The sequence below is a fragment of the Borostomias antarcticus genome (assembly GCF_949987555.1).
Source record: "Borostomias antarcticus genome assembly, chromosome: 13".
Lineage (NCBI taxonomy): Eukaryota > Metazoa > Chordata > Actinopteri > Stomiiformes > Stomiidae > Borostomias > Borostomias antarcticus.
The window spans coordinates 8,524,992-8,539,941 of record NC_140246.1 but is presented as its reverse complement, the minus strand read 5'-3'; the positions used below and the strand labels follow the sequence as shown (position 1 = coordinate 8,539,941).

At 44.1% G+C, this 14,950-nt stretch overlaps 3 protein-coding genes across 4 annotated transcripts; 1 reads left to right on the top strand and 2 right to left on the bottom strand.

Moving 5' to 3' along the window:
• Nucleotides 1–7,117: 7,117 nt before the first annotated feature.
• Nucleotides 7,118–9,066, bottom strand: usp18 (ubiquitin specific peptidase 18; the record flags this gene model as incomplete). The annotated part of the gene is made up of 9 exons (XM_084447735.1): nucleotides 7,118–7,199; nucleotides 7,322–7,365; nucleotides 7,483–7,614; nucleotides 7,723–7,887; nucleotides 7,985–8,080; nucleotides 8,185–8,322; nucleotides 8,455–8,534; nucleotides 8,652–8,797; nucleotides 8,972–9,066. 9 exons carry the CDS (start codon nucleotides 9,064–9,066, stop codon nucleotides 7,118–7,120), a joined length of 978 nt encoding a protein of 325 aa, XP_084303861.1.
• Nucleotides 9,067–10,083: 1,017 nt separating this feature from the next.
• On the bottom strand, nucleotides 10,084–12,978 carry pex26 (peroxisomal biogenesis factor 26). 2 transcript variants are annotated; one of them, XM_084448110.1, is made up of 6 exons: nucleotides 12,751–12,978; nucleotides 12,584–12,664; nucleotides 12,324–12,464; nucleotides 11,115–11,440; nucleotides 10,744–10,884; nucleotides 10,084–10,599 (listed from the first exon to the last, which is right to left on the bottom strand). In XM_084448110.1, the coding sequence occupies exons 1-6, from the start codon at nucleotides 12,756–12,758 to the stop codon at nucleotides 10,487–10,489; spliced, it is 810 nt and encodes a 269-aa protein (XP_084304236.1). In that variant the 5' UTR covers nucleotides 12,759–12,978; the 3' UTR covers nucleotides 10,084–10,486. The 2 variants fall into 2 exon arrangements, with proteins under 2 accessions (XP_084304236.1, XP_084304235.1); XM_084448109.1 differs by having other exon boundaries at nucleotides 12,584–12,978.
• A 97-nt stretch (nucleotides 12,979–13,075) lies between these two features.
• Nucleotides 13,076–14,928, top strand: llph (LLP homolog, long-term synaptic facilitation factor). Its single transcript, XM_084447603.1, has 3 exons — nucleotides 13,076–13,153; nucleotides 13,533–13,757; nucleotides 13,905–14,928. Exons 2-3 carry the CDS (start codon nucleotides 13,541–13,543, stop codon nucleotides 14,081–14,083), a joined length of 396 nt encoding a protein of 131 aa, XP_084303729.1. The 5' UTR covers nucleotides 13,076–13,153; nucleotides 13,533–13,540; the 3' UTR covers nucleotides 14,084–14,928.
• The last annotated feature ends 22 nt before the right edge of the window (nucleotides 14,929–14,950 follow it).

Here is a 14,950-nt window from a genome sequence, read left to right as displayed (position 1 = left end):
CTAGCTGAGGCCCCAACAGCCACTCTGGAAAAACCCACTGCATCTGACTTGCATTGCCTGGCTCCACTTGTGTGTTCCGTTTGGCCTGCGTCGCGGCAGGAGGAGAGTGGGCCAATTACCAGCCCCTCGCTCTCCGAGACGAGCATGATGTCATCCCCCCGGTCCACCCTAACAGGCTGCAGATGAGCGGGCGAGCTCGGAGAGGGCGGGGTCTCAACCCGATGTGCTTCGCACAGGGAGAGTGGGAACTGAAAAGGAACACTGTGATTGAGACATCTGAAGTAATACTGCTCACGCTCTGTCAATACAACGTGTTCGCTTCAAGACGCAGCCCGACGAGAACGCAAGTTCACACGCTGTTCGTCACTGCAGCAGCTACAACAATGCTGCAATACTGCTCCATTGTCTCAGACAAACACCCGGTTTATAAAGGCGACCCAGGAGAATGGGTGTGGCCCGTTGAATGTGTCGCTTTAATGGCAGTGATGTCATCCTGATGTGTGACAGCAGGATAGGCTCCGAGGAAAGGCACCGGACCTCCATATGTTGCTTCATCTCCCTGGTCAGCCACACCCATAAGGTCACGGCACCCCCCTGTCTAAAGCCAAGAAGCTGCCTGACCGATGTAAATAAGTGTGCCCCTCTGGCTTCTTCCAGGGCCTAGCATGGCACTCCCTCCCTGTGTCCTTCAATATCAAAGGGAAGTTGAACAATGCATCACAGAGAGGCATACACAAACAGAGGGACGCACAGACACGCACTCAATCACCCCCCCCACCTCCCCCTCCGCACACCCACACGCAGCTCTGGTGACTGTTTTTGCTATTATCCCAGGGGGCTTTGCACTCTCTAGGAAATGTGCATAGAAGCCACATCAGAGCCCGTCTCCTCCGGGACCCGGCCTGTGGGCTACAGCAGGGGCCTCCTGTCATTTCCCAATGTAATACATCCAAAACTCTGCCCGACCACACACAACCCACACACAGCATACTAAGAGGCATGGACTACTCACTCCTCTCCACTTAAAGAGCGAGTAGACTCTGTTATTATGTATAGCCTGTGCTGCACATTTTGCATCTAACAGTCGTACATAAATCTACCAATCACCCTGAAGTACAGAGAGGTGACACGACTCCCTATATAACACCTGCATGCCTGCAGGTGAGCCAAGATAAGAAACAAACAGAAAAGCTCACCGCAAAATATGTCAAACACTTGGAAAATTGCAGGGTAATTTATCAAGAAATGGATTGCAATCAGGATGTTTAGCAATGAACTTCCTGGCTCACATCAGGTCAAGTACATTATTATTCCTCAGCCTAGCAGAACTGTGCTTTGTGTGGTAGCTCAGCTAGGAGCATAGGAGCAGACATAGACAGAGAAAATTCTCCATGGGAGTTTTTATCTGCAGAAACATTCAACAGTATGGCTTATAGAGGAGAATATGACAATAAATATAAATAAATTTGACAACAACTGGCCATAGTCCAATTTATTTCACTTCCCCTGACTGAGAATAAATTACCAGGAGCATCTGTTGCTTTCTGCTGTGGGAGAGTGGAGAACTTTGATGGTACATTCCTCCCTTAATCTTCACAAACCCTGGTGCAGCTTTGGCCCGGAGGAGAGCCAAAATACTAGGTGAGGTCACCCACAGACTTTGAATCTCACGTCTTGTATTGTGTTTCTCTATTAATGAAAGAATGATTGACGGGAATAGTGAATGGTTTCACAGATGACACAGCTACAGTGTAGCTGCCATTCTCTCCAAAGACCTCTACCCTGTCACTCCGCAAGGCTGTGTCATAGTAACTGGGTGAGCTATGCCACGGTTCACATTCCTCTGCCATGCTCCTCCTGTCCTGCCTGGACTTTCCCACAGAACTTTAAACCCTGTGAATGAGAGTGGGTCTTTGTTTCAGGCATTTTTCACCAGATCCCAGCAACTTCCCTGTGGCGGAATGCAGCAGGAATGCCAGCACCAGCTACCTGGCCTTAGAGAGTCTTTGTCCGGAAACAAGAGAGGCTGAAGAAGAGAACAGGTCAAAGAGGTTTGACAATGGATACCTTGCTCTGAGGTGCCCAGTCCTACAATCCTGAGTAAATGAACAGCGTGACCCGAGTCAGTCTCGAAGCATGGCGAGATGCATGCACAGAGCAGCAGAACAAAAGTGTTTGCAAAGGCCAGTTTCAGTTTGAGAGCACTCGCTCTCAATGTCACAAGAATTTCCTCTCGTAGAAATCATTAACTTGTCTACTGAGGTTGAAACCGACTGGCATGCATACTCTGGTCTAATGCAATCAAAAATGTGTCTGCAGAAGCAGCAGTTGACAGGCTGCTGTGGCGGGAGCTTATCGCTTGCTCTGCGTTGGAATGACGAGGCAGTCGTTAGCTTCTGGGGGTAATTCCATATGTTCCTGAATGCTGAAATATCGGTGGAGGAGCAAGATCTACACCAAAGGACGCCATTTCTAGCAAACAGTTAAAGGGTTACATTTTCAGCATTCATTTCAGCTCGTTACCTCATACTGTACATGAAGGCAACTCCTCCTAAAAACAATATATCATTTCCTAGAAAAACATTAATTTGTGATGTGTTCCCCTGAACTTCGAGACATGAAGGCACAAGTTCTGTGCTTCTGATAGCAAATGAATACAATCAGATTCAAAAGGCTTCAAGAGGCATGAGTAATGCCTTGGACAACGAAGCAGGAATCTGAAAACATACAGAGGAAGAATCTAAAACATTCATTTGCACAAGAAGCCAACGTGGAGAGAGAGAGAAAAAATCCACTGTAAGCGTGGGAAACGGCAAATGCCACCCTGCATGTCAGAGCAGGAGCATACAGAGGCTTTGCAATGGCATGCACAGACAGAGGCCGTCATTAAAGCCATTTCTTGTGTAACCTGAGTAGGCCTGTCTCTGTGGGACTGGGCTGATGAGTCCTGGATGCTCACTCTGATAAGGCACCTGAGACGCGCTAACAGAGGAGTCAACGACAGCAATGGAAGAGAGGGCGGCAGCATCAGATCATGTCGTCGCCAAGGTGATGACTGTTATGGAGTCTGATCTCATTTCCTGGGAGAACCAACACACCGCCGATCCCGACACACAAACCGGACCAAATCAGAACCACACTTCTTCTCCTCTGTCTTTAGTTACGGTGGCCAGAGCGAAGCGTATGATATCCCCTTTCCTAGAAAACGCAGCAGATGTGCACTTTATTACCCTCAAGCAGCCAAGATTCCTAGGGAGTAGAACTGACTGAGAGGAGAGGTAAACTTCCTGAACATCCAGACCGCCCCTCTCTCCAGAGCAGATATTTTATGAACTCTGTGGACAGAGAGCTGAAGCATATCTCCCTGCAACATGACAGCCCATTCTAGCAGAGGGAATATATGGCCACTGAATCATCCGTCAGCAATCTTAGACAAAGGTCCTTATGAGGAATACTATTGATCCTGACCAAGCAACGCAGAAACAAAAGCAGGCATTCACAGCGAATGCTGGGATGAACACAAGCCATGGGTCACCATCTTGAAAGCTGAGGATGAAATGTCAAGAGGTCACCGATCAAAGTACATCACAAGGACGCGTTCATATTCCAGCATATGTCTATCACACCAGCCTGCACAATTGATGGAGGGGCAACTCTGAGAAATTAGGTGTGTAAGTTTCATGGTGTCTGTATAAGGCTGCAAACGCCACTAAACAAATATTCACCATTGGATCTCATGCAAATCAGACATCCAGAATCAAGCACCTTTCGTTTTAAAGAGCAAAGCAGCGGATCGCTTTCAACGCACTGTGTTCTATTTTATTCGATTTACCAATTGTTTGAATGAGGAAAAATCTATGTCATGCAGCAGACATTTGCCTTCACATCTTGTTTGCTATTTACAATCCGGCTTCACCATGGCCACCAGTATACAGACTCAACATGGAGGCTGAAACAGAATCACTTCCTTTTTAAAAAACCATTACGTAACCACAGAGCAGTCCTATGAGCTCGCCTGGCACCCCCAAAGGGTCCAGAGATTTCATGCTAGATAGGCTGACTAGGATTAAAGTAGATTAGGACCAGTCGTGACGGGGCTTGTGAGTGGATCACACAGGGCAAGGCGGTTTCCACACACAAAGGAACTTCCTCAATTCATCTCAGATCTCATAATTGCGTTGGCAAACATTCAGCTCAAAAATCAAACACAACAGACTACTCTAACCACCACTGACAATCCTGAGAGTGGAGAGAAGGGAACCTGCAAATACAGCACAGTGCCTTGTTCCTTGCTCCATTCCTACAAATTGATGTCTTTGTTTTGTAAAAACCGCAAGCTTTAAATCGATATTTCTTCTGACAAATCCCCTTTGCAGCTGTAAACAGTATACAACACTGGCCTGCAATAATTCAAGAAGACAAAAAAAGACTCCACAGACAATGCCAGTAACATCAAACCTCTCCTTTCCTGTGTTTTAGTGGATTTAAAAGGAGCCGTATTTCAGTAGACATGGAGTCTGCCATCATTGGAAGGGGAGGTGGAACACTGGCAGGGTGGGGGATCTGTCAGGCAGATTCAGAGAGCATTGATCTGAGCTCCTCTCAAATCCAACGCACCCAAGTGGGAAAATTGGAAAATTTAAGAGAGCAGATCTGAAATAGGCCAAATCCTATTTCATCCAAGAATCATCATCGTCATATGTACTCACCTAGTTACTGGTAAACACACATCAACAAAGCCCTAAAAGAATAAAATGAACTCCGATCCTTCTCCAAAGAAAACACAAAGGGCTATTTGAGTGCTGCCACACTGCAATGTCTGTGGAATATCATCTACTGTACCAGTCAATGTGAGCTATTACAGTAGCTCAGGCAGTGCCACCACACTGACACTTGGTAGGGTGCCTCTCACTATCCATACTCTTGGGGCGTTTATCACTGTCACTATAAAGTGACAGTGATGTGGGCAAAGTGATTTAGCACCACTCAACGCATGAAAGCTAACACTAACATTCTCATAACCTTCTGTGTAAAAAAACATACCGAATACACAAATGCTCCATGCTCAGTTCCCTTTTAACCAACACAATAAATCTACTTTCATCATCTCTCAGATGATGACCAGACAATCCCACATAAGCCACCGAGGTAATCACAGTACAGGGACCAGACAACAGGCTGAAGGCCTCAACAATAGGACTGCAGACACCAGGCGTGTGCGCCGTACGCATGAATAGAAACTAATATGTCCCCCTCAGTTGAGTTCTCCGTCTCGGTGTCATGCTGTGTTTCAAACATGGTCGAAAGCGAAGTGTGCCTTCGACAGGTGTTCCCCTGAGTTTTACCTGAGCTACTTGCCAGCCATCATCAGGCGACATTCATGCAACATCTGGTTGGTGTCAGTGTCATTGTAATGGAGTATGAATAATTAATTAAGAACTACAAAAGGAGTATCGTGTGACAGAAGGCTAGAGATTGTTTTTAACTCATTGTCAAATGTTCATTGTCAAAATAACAGTGTCAAAATAACAGTTTTGAATTTCAGATATCAATCCTCAGTGGACAATTACTGTGGGATACCATTGTCTGGGGGAACAAACTTTTCGTTATTTTTCATTCGCAATATGATTCAAAGTTTCAATCTGAATATAAAATATTCAAAACTAAAGATACGCACTTGGGGAACAAAACATTTTGAAATTCTCATCAAACAGAATATGAGAGGTGGCCTAATCATTACCGTATAATGTAAACATTGGTCCCTGATTGCTTAGAGGGCCTCAACCCTGTGCTGACACAACCATAGTCACATAACAGACTGCACGCACGCCCCTTACTGTGGGTGGGTGACGCCTCTGTAGTGAGTGCTGTGCTAGTGCTTAACGGTACAGAGATGACTAAGCATGGGGGCCCACTGCCTGTGGCATTGTGCAGACATGTTCCATTCTGTCAGAGCCAGGCCAGCACACAGGCACTGTTTCACATGCTCCTCCAGCCTCTTGGCTGAGGTAGTGGGAACAGTCTGCTCCAACTATGGGAGAGATTCCCCAGACAGCATCCATACTGTTAGCTGTGTACTGAATGCTTACTGCAGGATGGATGGTGGTGGAATACTCCTATCTTTCCCTCAAACTGACCTGAGTGAGGCGTGCATCCGCTCACTGCGTCGTCTACTGTTCTGATGAGAGAAAATAAAGGAAGCCCAGTAATCCGTACGAACACATCATCTAAAAATATGAGGAACAAATTCTAAGCACGGCATTCATTGTAAACCCATTCTGAGTGTTGTTGGGAGTATGTGAGGCTTTCATAGTCTGGAAAGTACAACGCAGCAGGACGGTGCTGGGAAAGTAGTTTTTTTTATTGCTTTCATTGACAGTAATGAAATCAAAACCGGACAGAACACATAATGCTAATCTGACTGGTCATACACAGACATTTCCCTTCAAGTTCAGGCATAATTATCTCCTGTGTGTCAATGACCTTCTGTAGGTTTTCCCCCTTCAACACTAAATATCTCAACATAGCAGTCTCCTACAACCCTCTCTAATTTAGTAGTTTCAGACTGTGTGTGTGTGTGTGTGTGTGTGTGTGTGTGTGTGTGTGTGTGTGTGTGTGTGTGTGTGTGTGTGTGTGTGTGGTCTCGAGCATCACAAAATGACTGTGTAAACTAACTAATCACTGTTGTGGGTCTTTATTTCCACCTAGTGGTAGACTTTGAGATTATTGTCTGGGGGTCTGCCATCCCGGATGTCTACAATAAAGTTCCTATGATAAGATAATAATAAAACAGCAATCAAAATATACAGCTTTCATATCTCTTATATATTTCCTATATTAATATCTTTATATGTATATATATATTTATATCTATATGAATGTAATACCTAATATTATGTAAAAACGTCTGGAATATTGATTTGTCAAAAATAAAATAATTTACACCTCTCTACTCATAAAAACAAAAAATCTAGTAAAACCACCTATTGCACTCTATGTAATAAACTCATAAATAATAATTCGTTTTATTTATAAAGCACTTTTGACTGTGAGACAATCTCGAAGTGTACAAGAGTAACTTCACTCGGTAGTGCACCTTAGGGTTGGTCCCTGAATATTATTCTGGTCTCGGGGTCTCCATGCCATCAGCCTGTTCCTGTGGGGTCCGCCTATACAGCAGCATGTAGGCAGTTCCCCCTCTGGCAACAACAGGATATCTGGGTTACTGGATATACAGTATTCATGCGGTTTGCATGTTTTATAGAACCTACTGAATGAACGCTAAGGAGTATTAACATTAGTATTAATGTTGATCCATTACCTGCAATCCCCTCCGTACGAGTTCTGCACATCTTCCCAGCTAACCTGTGCATGTGCATGAACCACAGTCAAATTACAACAGTGTTTAACTGTGGAAAGTTTTCCTTAAGTCTAAGTTAAGTCTTGTTGACTGGTAATATTTCTCTATTCATCTGGGATTACCTTTCGCACATTGCTATCATTTGCATAGTACCAGTTCTGGTCTTCCTTATGACGAACGTAGGCAGTGTAGTGTCCAAACATGGCGTCGCCAAAGTGCACGATGACAGCACACAAACTGTACTTGCTGCCATTCTTCAGGAACAAATAGGTAAGAAAGCCACATTGACAGGTTCAATTATGTCCCCTCATCAATTAAGGCTGATAATCAATGTAATATAAAACACTTAAGTGTCCTCTTACATTTACATAGCTTTCTGACAGAGTTTCTTTTTTCAAAATCTCCACAAAGTCGAAGGTTTCGGGGAAGGTGAGTCGGCAGTGCAGTTTCCTGGTGTGACCATGATAACTGCGGAATCTTTTCAGGTGTAGGCACAGAACAGGGGGCAGGGAGAGGAGCTTAAAGCCCTAGACGAGAACGAAGAAGATGGAGAACAAATATGAACTTCACCATTGACACTGTAATGGAAACAGCTCTGCCGCACCAACTTTGGTAAGAACTTGCCTGCTCAGAGGGTTTCTTGTCTGCACACCCTTCACAGTAGCACTTATTACTGCCGCTTAGCTCCTGAAGCTCAAAGAAGGACCTGATACTGGTTTCCTAGAAGAGGAAAGATGTCAGAAAAGATCATAATACTTTTTCTTTTTTTTTTACATATTATTGGCAATTTCACACTGAACCACAAAAAGTCGGGCACCCTTCACCAGAGAGTTGTAGTGGCCCTCCTTTATGTACAGAGGGAGACTGAGCAGGTAGCTGGTCCCAGACTGGATGAATGTGCACTCTGAACACCGAAGGTGCATCTCCACTGAAAGCTTGTACAGAGAGTGGATCTCCTGAGCCTGAAAGGTGAAGCAAACAGAATGACAAACACTCTAATTCTCACACAATGAGACGAAAAAAGGATATTGAATATGGCAGATTTCCATGTCATTTAAAACAGTACTGTATGGGTTTGATGGCGAAATGTCTACCATGGTCTCGTCGTTCATCTGTTGCTGGATTAAGTTCAGAATGGAGAGGAACACCTCAGCTGCATCATGCTGGACATACACTGCAAAACACATTCATAACAAGGTTTTGACTTTGGACAGGACTTTGCGCTGTGAACTGGGTGATATAGAGACATAGCATTACTAATTTTTCTGGTAATTATGGACAGTACACATACAGTGAATGCAATTCTTGTCCAGGCACTGAAGGAAGCCACGATGCAGGTCAGGATGCTGGGATTGGTCACTTTGCATGGCTTTGAGCACTCGCCTTAGCTGATAGGGGACATTACGGTTCTCCTTCTCAGCAACATCTGCCTTCCACCTTGGAAAGTGACATTCCTAGAACTTAGGGTACTCATCTCCTGATCAACACTAGTGAGACAATTTGCAACCATCTCAAAAGGCAGACCAGATGGGAAACATAAACACACAGTAACGATTTGGTTAGGTTGAACTTCGGTTTCAACTAGGTGAGGGACAAAACAATATGGCTCACTTCTCAAGCAGGTCTAGGAGTTCCCAGGTGGCAGAAAAGGACTGCAGCAGAGCATTCACACAGCAGGTCAAGCCCATGTTCCGAAGACCCCTCATGCCTAGTCATCAAATCAGACATTTATTTATCATGACCTAGTCTTCATCTTAATTAATCCAAACATGTTAGTTTTAAACGATTTTACATGATACATGATGCTGAATTTCTCGCCAAAATGTCACTTGATTTTTCAATTTCATCAGGCATTTGCATCCGTACCTTGAGTTCTACTATAGTACTGGTAATCGAACCTTGATATAGTACTTCCTGCCATTCTGCTCCTGTGCGAGATGCAAACGACGAGATTAGCCTATACTCTTAACAGTTTGTCTGTGAATTCTAGTTCAAGTATATTGCGCAAAAACAATTCACCGTGGGAGCAGCATACAATTAAGTATTCAGACTATTTTAACTCACCAACAGGTCTGTATAAATCCACGGCCATACATTGCCTAAATATGCAACTTCTAAAAGGTGCGTCTGTAGAATTACAATAGCCTGGCTATTCAGTATCACTTTCACTTTCCATTCCCCGATCCACTTCAGCTAAACGAAACCTTTGGGTGCATCGACCGTCAATCATATCTAATAAACAGGTTTTACTGTATTAGCCTAAATCATAAGCAGTGTCGAAACACCCTATTATATGTCTGCATATATCAATGAAGACGCACTGAGACCATCAACGTTTGACTCTTTTAGTGAAGGGAATTAATACATCCATGAGGGAAACTCACATTACAGCAACAACGAGCTGCATAACATTACCCACTCCCCCTTGTGGCCATGACCTGAACTACAACCACAGCATAACTACATACATAACACACCCCCTCACACACAACTCTGGAATGGTATATGATGTCGCTAACAGACGTAGGTCGAAATATAAATACTATTTGAAATCCATTCAATTAGCCTACTTTATCGTTTGTTGAGTCTGCCTCCAGCGAGTGTCTGGGTGGGCTGGTTATTGCAAAAGCCCATTGGTCCCATTGTGCCTGGTAAGAACAATCAAGCAAGTGCAATGATTTGAAATAAATGTTTAGTATTTCGACCCACGATGCGGTCAGCAAAACTGTTTGAACCATTTTAATAGGCATTTGACACGCACATGAGTAGTTTTACATTAGATGTAATTTGGTCAGCCATGATAATAAATTGACACAAAAGTATCAAACACATTCTCTGACATAATACATTATTATCTATATACCGCCACTACACGCTGTCCATCCACTCACTCACTCACTCACTCACTCACTCACTCACTCACTCACTCACTCACTCACTCGCACTCATATTGAACCATCATTATCAGGAAAACCTCTGCCTCTCATCTCCACATTCTATCTTGGCAACAACCAGGGCAGACAAAGCTCTCAGCTCGTAGTTACATATTCTAAATCATGGATTATTACACTCCATGAGGAGTTTTATTGCCTGACTGTCCATGAACCCCATTACAATGGGAGTGTTTCAAAGTCCTTTGCTCTGAGCGTTGGTCCGGTAGTATGGAGCAAACATGGCATTCCACATGTGCTTTAGTATTTGTAGCAGCCGTGAGATCCAAGGAAACGAAGGAGGAAGTGCTGTGAAGAGAGCATATTGAGAAAAGAGGTTGCACTTGCAGATACAGGCTGAGTGCATTCAACAATATAAGTATCCAGTGAATGATTTCATATACTTATAAATAATGGTTAGCCAGCCACAACGTTCAGGAATTATCCGTTTACCTGGATCCATCCTGACAAAAAGCATGTAGAGAAGGACCACAGCCAGAAAGACTCTCCGAACAGGGAACACCCCAGCGGTGGCCAGTGACAGCCCTCTACGTAGAAGCCTTAGCATGGCTGCCAGCTTCAGAATCCCAGCTCCTGTGTAACACAAACACAGCCACAGTCAGTTACACTAGCAGCGTTACAAAGCAGCATAAACGTCAGTGTAGCAAACAATTTTATTCAAGGGACCAATGGATTTTTTTTCTTTTTTTGTACAATTGCAAACCCCCACCCCGTGACACCAGACGGACTCAAGCAAGCGCTAAAGTAATTGAAAGGATTGCAAATAGTACTTCAACCCTGGTCTGATGAGAAGTGAGCTTCACCTTGAGGTGTTTCAAATCCAGTAGTCGCCTCTGGACTAGGGCTGTGGCGGGGGCTTGGGACTTGAGGTTGACTTTGACTCTCTTTGGCCTCCACAATATCCAGTGCTGTTCGTCTCTGGTCCTCAGTGAATGCAACACTACCCACCTCTCCGGTAATCATCTCCCTAGCCTCTTCTATGCGGCCTAGAGGCATGAGGACATGCAGCAGGTATAACTCGGCTACTGTCCCAAACCCGGTCTTTTGCCTGTTGGATGGGCAATGCAGCCAACCTCTACCTGCCTCCTGCACCATGACTTGCTCACCCACTTTGGTGTACAGGAGAATGCTTAAAAAGAAAAAGAGATCGTTAGTGACAAAACGAGTGGTGGTGAGTGTGGTGTGTTCTGTAGATTTGGTTTGTCGACAATGGTAGGCTAAACTAGCACAATTTGCAGTATTGTATCATGATGTGTAGATTTAGCCTCGCGAGACTATCCTGATCTCATGAGCTCACATTGTTTCACTCCACTCAACAGTCTGGAAAAGCTCTAGATATCCGTTTTTGCTAGATCAGAAAATGCTGTAGCCAATCAGCGTTCTATGAGGCAGCTACAGGCTTGGTTTAGGTGTGACGACAGCGAGAAGCGATATGTGGGGCCAGTCCCAATGTCCAACCTTATAGACTCACAGACTTTGAGGCGTGTTCCCGCTAAGTGCGTGAGGGCTTAGGGTTGTCCCATTGTCAAGTGCACACGGACTCTCTGACAGACATTTTGAGCCTTTAATGCCCCCTTACCATAAGTCCGTAATTCTGCAGACTTTGCTTAAGGGAATTACCCACAGTTCTTATCGTTGTGACGTGAAACACGGGGTCGGCCAATAAACAAGCACGGATGGATCAACCCTAATGTTGACGTTACAAATATGTTTTTATGTTTTCAGCTGGACTTGCTTATCTGCACATATAAGATAATGTAATTATCTTATGACCACAAAATGAAATGATTTCAGAGCAGAAAGCTGGTTTAATTTATCCTGCGATAAGACGGTGATAGACGGATGGTTCATCCAATCACCTGCCAAGTAGTTTTGAAAGCGCCTGCTCTTTTCCAAACAGTTTCCAACGAAGCCTTCCCAGATGGTTGAGTGGAACAAAACATCTGGTGCGTCAGGTTAGTGCAGCCTAACACTGAGGCTCATTAGTTATTTGTTAATAATCAATTACTTACCACATCTGCATTATCTTGGTAGGTATTTTGTCAGGGCTGTCATATTGCTGGAGGATCCACGGGAGTACTCCAGGCCACTGATTCAGTTCAGCCAAAGCTTGAATCCCCAAAATGCAAAGTGCAGCCTTGAACTCATCATACCTTAAACAAAAATGAAGGTCAATTTAGATTTAAGCAGATTATGACAGTCGTTTTAATCTAGGCTATATGTTAGCTATCGGAATATTGCCTCTTTGGCTGGTGGAGTCGCTGCAACTCACCTGCTGTCCTCTTGATCCATGCGGTTGCTAATGAGACTCCTCAGACCTCTCTCACACGTGTCGAAAGCAGCTCCGAAATCTCTATGGACCATTAATTGTTCAGCAGCTGAATCAAACAAACTGAGTGTAAGTGTTAAATTTGAACTAAGCGGGGGGCTGGGTCGTACCGAGCCATTGCTACGAGTCTGAGTCGGTGAGATCGGGGAGTTGCTCCTCATCTTGTCTTCGTTGCTTGCAAGTTGTTGTAACCGTCCAAACCTACACAGCATTCATGTCTTCTCAGACTTTGCTAGCTATAACCGATTTACGTACTCAACTACTGTCAGGTATTCCAGAATGCCATGGTGGTTAAAGCTCGAAAAGGCCGTTGTGTCTAGTTTATTTACAATCCTCAAGCTTCCTCCATCTTCTGCATTGGTAACCAATTACATGCGCTGATCCTCAGGAAACGACACAGCCAATCAGATCCCTTGTTATTCATATGCGGTCCACATTTTTTCTAAGGAAATAAACACGTGTAAATTGCCTGAACTTCCCGGCCAAGAAGATATACCTAGAGAGCCAGAGAACGTAAGTTGTCTGGATTTGTAAGGTTTACATGATGAAATATCCGTTGGTAATTAAACGAGTGTTTGCTTGAGCTCGTTGTGAGGGATAATTGAGGCAGTCTTGAGATTTATTATGAATCATGTTGAGGGCAAGTCGTTAGCCTGCTAGGTAGCTAACGTTAGCTAGCTTGCTGGCAGGGTAAGTTAGTCTGCACTAAATTATATTTTAAGTACAGCAAAGGGAATCAAAATGAGGATTCGATACAACTGTTATATTCCTCTATCCAATTAGGAATCACATATGCTAGCTAGCCCTGAATCAAAACTCCGTTGTATCAGTGATCAGATGTGTCGTCGTCAGACATGCGTTATGCAAAAAAGTGTTAAACCATGTATTTCAGGATTTAAAATGGCAAAAAGTCTGCGAAGCAAGTGGAAGAGGAAGATGCGTGCGGAGAAGAGGAAAAAGGTTGCCCCCAAGGAACTCGCCAGGCTGAAGCAAGCTTTGGCATTTGATGGAAAAGGAGAGATCTCCATGAATGACATACAAGAGATTGCCACAGTGGTGCCTGTTGAGAAGATAATGGAGAAGCAGATGGATGCAGTGTTGGACGGAGGTGGTGATGGTGAGTACATAGATTAATTCACCATAAACGTTCATTTGTGTAAAGCCTATATTTTGCCTGAGCTATGGATACACTGTTACGTCATAATCAGTAGATTCAGTAAAATGTTACATAAAATCTTTAGATTGACTCATTTTTGTCCTACAGATGGAAAGATGGACATGGACAGCAAGCGCAACAAGGCGACTTTGCTTAACGAGCATGGACAGTACCCTGTATGGATGAGCCAACGACAGGCCAAGAAACTGAAAGGCAAACGCATTGCAATGAAAACAGGAAAGGCCCAGAAGCAGAAAGGCCGGCATGGTAAAAAGCTGGCCTGGTAGAGTAGGCTGCCTGTGAAGCACAGGACCTAACCTGGAGTGATGCGTTTTTCTTGTGGACTCCTGATCAATTTGCCTTGAACCCCATTGCTGCTTGTGAAATGATCCATGATGGGCAGTGGGTGTATAGCTGTGCTGCTCTGTAAGTTGCTTTCTGTTCACCAGCTTATGGCATGTGGGTGTGTGATCAATGTTGTTGATTCTTTAGCTGTATCTTGATACTAAAGGTATATAGGTACCTTTCATATGCCCTCATTTTCAACCTAAAGGAAATATTGTACATGATTCCCTCAGATAATGTCAGTGGATTACAGGGGTTTGCGAAAGAAAATTAGCTAAACTCTTCAGCCAGGTAGGGGAACTAAACAGTGAAGTGCATGGGGGGAGTACATACATGTTTAGTATTTTTACTACCTGAAGCCAGGTTTTACAGTACACCTCTGCGCCTTTGTCCTTTGAATGCCTGGAATCTCCTCTATGGTATATACTCTAAGCCAAGTCAAAGTGTATAATTCACTAGCCATCACCTTTTTTTTTTTTATTAGGAAAATGCATTTATCTGAGCAATGCACAACAGAAACATAAGGTTACCAAATAAGAGAAGCATTTTATGTGTCACAATATTTAAACCAATACAAAGAAACAATGATTTGCATGAATGTAGTTGTCATTGTTCATTAGCCTACTTCCCCTTGGGTCTGAGGGTGCGCCAGATGAAGGCTTTGTGAACGTCATGTGGGGGAAGCATCTGGGATCCATTATAAACTGAGAGGAGAGGACGGTCATCTCTTCTGCATAGTTCCATGCTCTGGAAGAGCTTGGATGTGAAGAAGCTCTGGGACACTAGCCCTCACATTTGAGTGAATAATA